Source organism: Seriola dumerili, unplaced genomic scaffold (assembly GCF_002260705.1).
Source record: "Seriola dumerili isolate Sdu_G_001 unplaced genomic scaffold, Sdu_1.0 BDQW01000425.1, whole genome shotgun sequence".
Classification (NCBI taxonomy): domain Eukaryota; kingdom Metazoa; phylum Chordata; class Actinopteri; order Carangiformes; family Carangidae; genus Seriola; species Seriola dumerili.
In genome coordinates, this window is record NW_019174680.1 from 16,018 (window position 1) to 23,985 (window position 7,968).

At 37.7% G+C, this 7,968-nt stretch overlaps 1 protein-coding gene across 1 annotated transcript; it reads left to right on the plus strand.

The window, feature by feature from the left end:
- On the plus strand, positions 1 to 4,864 carry LOC111233765 (troponin C, slow skeletal and cardiac muscles-like). The gene is made up of 6 exons (XM_022761649.1): positions 1 to 126; positions 969 to 999; positions 2,052 to 2,198; positions 2,848 to 2,962; positions 3,253 to 3,389; positions 4,587 to 4,864. The coding sequence occupies exons 1-6, from the start codon at positions 103 to 105 to the stop codon at positions 4,616 to 4,618; spliced, it is 486 nt and encodes a 161-aa protein (XP_022617370.1). The 5' UTR covers positions 1 to 102; the 3' UTR covers positions 4,619 to 4,864.
- Positions 4,865 to 7,968: the final 3,104 nt, after the last annotated feature.

A 7,968-nucleotide genomic window follows, 5' to 3' on the forward strand; every position in this document is an offset into this window, starting at 1 on the left:
CCCAACAATAAAGACTGAGGCAGTTGCCGCCTGTGTTTGCATTGTATCTTTGTGCAGCAGTGCGTTCAGTGGTGTGTCAGAGGCAGGGACGGAGCAGCAGCTATGGATGATGTATATAAGGCAGCGGTGAGTACAGAGTGTGCCAAGTATGATGTGCTATTTTATTTCTCTATCTGGTGAGAATCAGAAAATCCTGGGATAGATTTGATCCTTGTATGTTGAGCGTCAGCAATGACAACAACCACATGGCAAAAACATACAAAAAACACACTCTGTTGCATGAAATGATATTGGGGGTCTCTCATGCATGAATTTAAAGTTTAGAGGCCATTGTTACATCTGTTAACAATAATTCCCACACACTATAATAAAAGACTATTTATTGAGGACGATGGGGTCATGTCCTTGAGGAAGTGAGCTTTAACAACCTGAGGAGTTACATTCTACATTAAAACATATACATGGTGTTTTTTTTCATATGAAGATAGAATAATTATACTTAAATTAATTTCAGCAAAAAAAGACTCTTGTGATGACCGCTTTCTCAATGTTGATTTTTGGAAAAAAAAAAAAAAGATTAGTGTTTTTGAAAGCACAAACACACAAATTCCTGTGTGTCACTTCAACTTGTGTAATAATGAAACAATAGGTGTGATAAGAAGAGACAGAGCTCAGAGTGAAAGGCTGCTGTGGTGAGTTCATATTTCTGTCTCTGACAATTGAACAAAGAACAGCTGGACAGTTCAGGGGGGGAAAGAGAAGGGACAGCTGATGGCTATTAAAACAAATGGGTGACACCAGACACCCACCCCTGGAAGTGTGACATTGCAGTCCAGCTACACTGAGAGCGACACTGACATGAGGTGATCAGTATAGTTGCTGAGCTCTGACTGTAGAGAGGTAAAAAGAAGCTACTGTGAAAAACATTGTGACATGTACAATGTTCATCTGATTTTATTTCCTTTCAGGTTGAAAACTTGACAGAGGAACAGAAAAATGGTGAGAAAACTACTTAACGTTTTTATTACTACCAAGAGTTTGTACCTAAAAGTACAACATCTGCTGTTATAATACTAGCAATAATATGTAAAGGAGAAGTTTCATTTAAGTGTTATTGCCTCTAATGGCTTGTCTCTACAGAAGCAATGAAAAACATAAAAACTACCAAATATACACCTACACTGTCCTTTATATATGACTGAGTACAAGCAAATATATTTAATGGATATGATGAAGGCTGTCAATGTGCTCTCATCATTAAAAGATCACTTAGAGATCTTTCACATACATCTATGAAGTCTCTGAACTTTCTTCTATACTGCTGATTTATTTTATCGGCATGCTGTAGCTCTACTGGAACATTTCCAAAAAACCCTGTTCCAGGAACCTTTTCAGGAACACAGGAACTATACTTGATTTCAACTGAAGGAACCAGGGACTAAATTTGGTTCCTGGGTCATAAAAGGTCTCCGCTCAGCAACACTGAGTGACACTAGGATTAATATTAGGAGGAGGGGCAGACGTTTCCTGTCATGTTCATTGATGTTAAAAATATCTAGTCTGAAAAGACTGAAACACTGTGCAGTTGTGAGAGAGAGCTGATGAGTGACAGAGTGTGACAGTAAAATAAACTAGCACATCTGCATTTTCGTACTGGTCCAAGAGGCTTTTTTTTTTAAATAAAATATATTGAGTCGTAGATCTAGGACTCAAGGTGTGGATGTTTTTTCATTGTTCACTTTAGCGCCACCATCTGACCAATTGTAATAATATTTCATGGCAAGTATTAGAACATCAGTTCCAGTTATGGTACCAAGTTTCATGTCTCTGGCTCAATCCAGCTCACAACAAAATGAGCAAAGGCAAAGATAGCAGATAATGATGAAAAGGCCACGCCCATATGTACAAATCAATATGTCCCTTCAGATTTGGTGATTTGCACCAACCGCAACCTAAGTGTCTTTGCTAGTTGGTCTTAAAATAACAGACAAAATGACAAACAAAACAGTTATGTCCTTGTCAGACAGTAACAACTAATGTGTCACTTCTAGAGTTCAAGGCTGCATTTGACATCTTCATCCAGGATGCAGAGGATGGCTGCATCAGCACCAAAGAGTTGGGGAAGGTGATGAGGATGCTGGGACAGAATCCCACCCCTGAAGAGTTGCAAGAGATGATTGATGAGGTGGATGAGGATGGTATGTCAGCATTACTGTGTCACATCACTGCACTGTAGACATCAGGAGCATGGTTGTTTCATAGGGTAAAATAAAAAGATTTTAACAACACTAAAGACACTTGAGTGTAAATTGAAATGAAAACTGGATTTTAAAGGTCCCATGTTTTATACTTTTCCTGTGTTTTATTTGAAGTGTAGATCCGCTTTTTTGGTTTTAAGAACCAAGAACCATCTCAGTGTAGTTTTACATCCCCTCTCTCTGGCTTCTCAGCTTCTCTCTGGAGCTCTCTGGTAACAACAGATCTCCTCTGATTGGTTGTTTTCTGAGTGGTCAAATAAAAATACAGCATATTTCAGGTAAACACTCAGAGAAACCAAATCCTGCAAGGTTGGATGGTGGGTCGAGGTGGGCTTGGCTTGGGGAATGGCTGAGTGGTGACTGCTTTGTTGTGACATCACAAAGTTACAGAAGTCCCGACGGCTCAGTGTGTGTGAGTGTGAGTGCTTTGGTACTTTCACAGTATTAATATAGAACCTCAACCTGCTTTATAATCAAAAAAGACATGTAAATCTCACATTATACAATATGGGACCTTTAAGAGATTAAATAACTTCAAACATGATATGGAGATACCAAGTCTTTATAATATCATGGTGCATATCCACAGGCAGTGGCACAGTAGATTTTGATGAGTTCTTGGTTATGATGGTCCGCTGCATGAAGGAGGAGAGCAAAGGAAAATCAGAGGAGGAACTGGCTGAACTCTTCCGCATGTTTGACAAGTAGGTTTCTCTTTGTTTTTCTGAGCTTCCACAAAATTTAAAGGAAATGCCACTTATATAAGAGAAATCAGTGCTGACTCCTACCTGTAGATTGATAGAGGATGTATTATCACTTAAGTCAAATAAAATTCTCTTGGTGACCTTGAGCAGTACCCAGAACTTCACTAGAACAGACCTTGTTACCATGTTAGAAAGAAATGATGTGTATTAGCTCAGTCAGAACACTTTAGGGGTGAAAGTGTTCAGCTCAGCAGATGTTCCTAAGCTTGATTCCTTTGTCTTGTGTTGAGGAATGGAGATGGCTACATAGACTTAGAAGAGCTGAAGGCCATGCTGGAGTCCACTGGAGAGGCAATCACGGAAGACGACATTGAGGAGCTGATGAAGGATGGAGACAAAAACAACGATGGCAAAATTGATTATGACGGTACGTTAGCCAGCACATTAGTAACACAACAGTAGACAACAGACACCAACCAAACAGTTGTAAAGTTGGTGTAACTGTGGACTGATGAAGATCTAAACTCTTTGAGATGACTCTGTGACCTTTTCAGCTTCATGCTCATCAACTCTTCTTCATCCACAGTCTGAGATCTTTGTTGTGAGGCCTGGTTTACATCAGCTCATGTTTTTCTAAATGTTAGAGTTTTTTTATAAGTCAAAGTCTCTCTAACCCACACCTCCAATCACTGACTGGAGTCCAGGTCTGATAACTCCTGACTCCAGTTAGCTTCTGTTCATGTCAAGTCAATGGGTTCATAGACCATTTCCAGTTACACTGGGAATGTTTGGGTGATGTTTTCCATATGGACAAGAACAATACAATGATTTTTGTGTTATTAGTTAAAATAGATTGTATTTGTTCATTATTGTAACTTAGATGAAGAGCTGATCAGAATTTAGGACAAATTTATAAGTAAATGGAGGTAATTCCAAAAGGTTCACTTACTTTTTCTTCCCACTGTATATCCAAAGCTACATACAGTTCACTTAAATATACCACATCAACAAGTTAAAAGACTGTATATCATGCAATTCACCTGCCCTCTTGTCTGTGACAGAAGCCCTAAGGGCAGCTAGAGTTGCAGGTCAGTCTTCGGCTCTTATCTTGCTGGACCTCTCAACAGCCTTTGATACAGTGAACCGCTGCATCCTGCTGTCTGTACTCTTTGACAGGGGTGTATCAGGCAAAGTGCTTTCTTGGTTTGAATCCCATCTCATTGGGCACTCCTTCATTATGTCACGGAAAGGACAAATGTTCTTATCCAATCTGGGGCACCTCCTCTTTGCAATATACACTACCTCCTTGGGTCCAATTATCTGCTTGCACAGCTTCTCATATTACTGCTATGCAGAGACAATTATACCTGTTGTTCCTGCCAGCTGACCCCATGGTCTCATGGCGAGGATCTTGGCCTATCTCTCTGACATAACCGTATGGATGGAAGAACGCCACCTTCAACTGTGTGTAGGTCTGGGTTCCTCCAAATACAGGAACTTGAGTTTAGAAATAGTTTTAGGTGAACTATGGCCACCTTTCCAATACCTATATAGTCATATGTCATATATCGTCACTACACATTATTGCTTAACTTTGTGTGACTTTGTGTGTTCTCTCTGCCAGAGTTTCTGGAGTTCATGAAAGGTGTTGAATAAATGATTCAGCTGGAGGCCTCTCACTGCAGCAGCTATCTTCACTTTTGACAACATCGTCTAAGGCCATTCCTGAAGACATGCCTCCAGTTTCTGTCTGCTTTTAACAATACAAACAACACACCTGTCCTCAGCAGACGCCCGTCCTGTTAGTTATTCTCACACAACACTGCCAAGGCAAAGGTTTGCCTCACAACAACTGCAAAGATATAAAGGCTGTTTACAATAAAAAATATTTTCATAATTGTACATTTTGTCTGCCATATGTGATGTAGTGTGCTCATTAAACCATATTTGGCATCTTGAGATTTTAAGTCGTACAAACCAGAAGACTTTCAAATTCAATACAGTACAGATTTTTGTGAAGGGGTGGTTTTGACTGTTTACTCATGTTCATTCCATTGGCTGACTTACAAGTCTTAAATAGATGTTAGAAGTATTAAATATTATGTAACAGCAGATTTTGGTTTAGTTTACCATTTACATTTCCATAAGGCATTATGTTACGATATGGGGAATTTGTCACAATATGATTTGATGGTCCATTGTGGGACCACCCACTAGTTGAGAACCACTTTATGATGGAATAACAGGGCTTACAAAGATAAATGGTATGTGTCCTCCATCGTCAGAACAGTTTATGCTGACAGAGACATCAAGACGAAAAGGTGTTTGACATTCACAAATGAACTTTAAAAATGTAAATATTACATCATTTGATGACAACATAAATACATGTCAAATACAAATGGAACAAAATACAAACATATTTGTGTACACACAGTATTAAACATGTCAAATGTCTGAGTGAACCAATTTATCTCCTTGTCACCTGTGATGAGGATGAGCAACGGATACTGTATGTGCACTTTGGACATTTTGAAAGTAAAATTATAGAAAAAAGTCATAATGTTGCGGGATGAAGGCATCATTTCAGAAATATTACAAATGTAAAAAATAAAGTATATACATATATATATATATATATATATATACACATTTTTGTAAAAGTGCAGCTTCATCTTGTAATAGTGTGACTTTTCATCAAATTAAAACAATATTCTGATAATATGTTTCTTAAAATATTTTGTCTTTTCTTTTTGCCTCATAATGGTCCTACAGTGGTTTTCACCACGAGGACACAAAGCAGAAGCAGTGGCAAACGTTGTTCTGCATTAGAAATAAAAGCCTCTCAAAGACACTGAACATAAGTTATGCAGTTTCCTCTCATAAATTCAAACAGATGTTTTTATTTTACTAGGTCTTAGAAGAATGTTTAGTAAAAGAGTTTTTTGGTCTAACATTGAAATGTTTGTTCACTCTAATAACATAAGATGGCGGCGGCAGCTGTGGCAGTTTGGTGTGTTCTCTTCATTTATGAAAATTTAAGGTTATTGTTTTCATACAGTTGCACAAGCTGTGTTGTTAATGGGGCTTGCAATGATTGCAAAGGGAGATCTGACCCTAAATCACTCAACTCAGGCCCAAAACAGCCATAGAAGCCAATCAGGCATAAACATTTTGAGTATGGGTTAGATGTGGTGGCTAAAACCCTCCTTTCCCAGCAATTATCTTGGGAAAAACCAATTTGACAGAAACTTGCTCACTGTATTTAACAGATCCTATTAGAAGAGAGGTGGATGGAGGGACATATGTATAGTCATGCTGGATTTGCAGAAAGTATTTGATACAGTAAAGCACAGCATTTTAATTAAATTAATAGCCATGGGTTTCAGTGGGTTGACCCTGAATTGGGTCCATTCTTACCTATCAAACCTTACTTAAATGGCTTAAATGTGACCATTTTCAAAGTCAAGTCATGGGATGTGGGGTGCCACAGGGTAGTATACTGGGCCCATTATTTTTTCTGTTATATATAAATGACTTCATGCAATCTTTTTTTATATGCTGATGATTCTGTTTCAATGAGAGCACAAAAACATAAAACGGTTGTCAAGAACATTCTTAGTGAGGAACTTCAACATGTAAGTAGATGGCTATCACATAATTGATTATCCCTACACTTGGGAAAAACTGAGTCTTTTTGGTTCTAAAATAAAATGAGCAAGGTCACTAGATTTTATATTTAAGTTGGAGAGTTCCATAGAACTGCCAAAGAAATTGTAAATTATCTTGGCTGCATTTTTGACAGGTCCTTATCAGGTGAAAATATGGCTTCAATAGCCTTCGCCAAGACAAACCAAAGACTTAATTGTTTGATCAGAAAAGCTCCTATAAATAAACAACTCAATTCTTCACACATTAGGTGGAGCTTTAGTTCAAAGTCAATTTAATGACGCTGTCATCTCTTGGTACACTGGATTATCACAGCACCTCAGAGAAAAATTATAAAGAGCTCATAATAAATTGATAAGGGTTATATTAAAAGGTCCATCTACGAACACATCGCAATTCTACACATTTTAAAAACCTTAACTGGTAGAGAGTGTAAAAAAGAACCATTTACATTAACATGTTGCTAACTTACAAAATTGTTAAAAAAAAATATGGTACCAAAATATTTAAGTAATTATTTCTCACTGGTAAGATGCATTAATAGCTATTTTACAAGAGGTAGCTTGACAAATTTCATACCTTTTTAATTCAATAGCCTAATGGGCAAAAATACATTTCTCTACAGTGCAGCAATACAATGGAATAATCTGCCCACACATTTGAAATGGATGACAGTTTAAAGTGACCTTAAATACAATCTTACAAAGTACCATGTAGTATATACAATTTATAATTATTAACTTTTGTGAGAATGCTGAGATAGCTACCACCGCTTGCTGTTTAGTCGCTATTTATATGTTCATTGTATTGTCTTTGTTTGTTGTCTTATTGTTGTCTTGTCCTTTATCTTGCTCTGTGTTAAATGTTATTCTAGAGCACCACAATGGAAATAAGCCTTTTGTCTTTGTGTTATCATCCTCGTTGATTTTTAATGTATTCATTCATTCAGTTTGATAATGACAGTGTTGTTAGGAATCATAGTGTAAGGGTGTTCATTAATGTTTTACTCTGACGATGCAAAGAAAACTGCTAGATGGCAGCAGTATGTTCAGCCAGCAGGTAGAGACTGAACTTCTGGAGCACACACATGAAATGCAAATGACATGTTTGTACTTAACAGGAAGCAAAAGACTCAGGGACAGATATACTAAGAAAATGGAGATGAAATGCAGCCCACATTTACTGTTGTTAGCTTAGCTTAGCACAAACAAGCAGCTAGCTGGCTCCATCCAAGTTAAAAAATTACTCTACCGACACCTTTAAAGCTTATACAAACAGAAATGTTCAAAGGGCAATTTGTGGTTTTAGCGGGAATTATGTGCTGGAACTATTTCTTG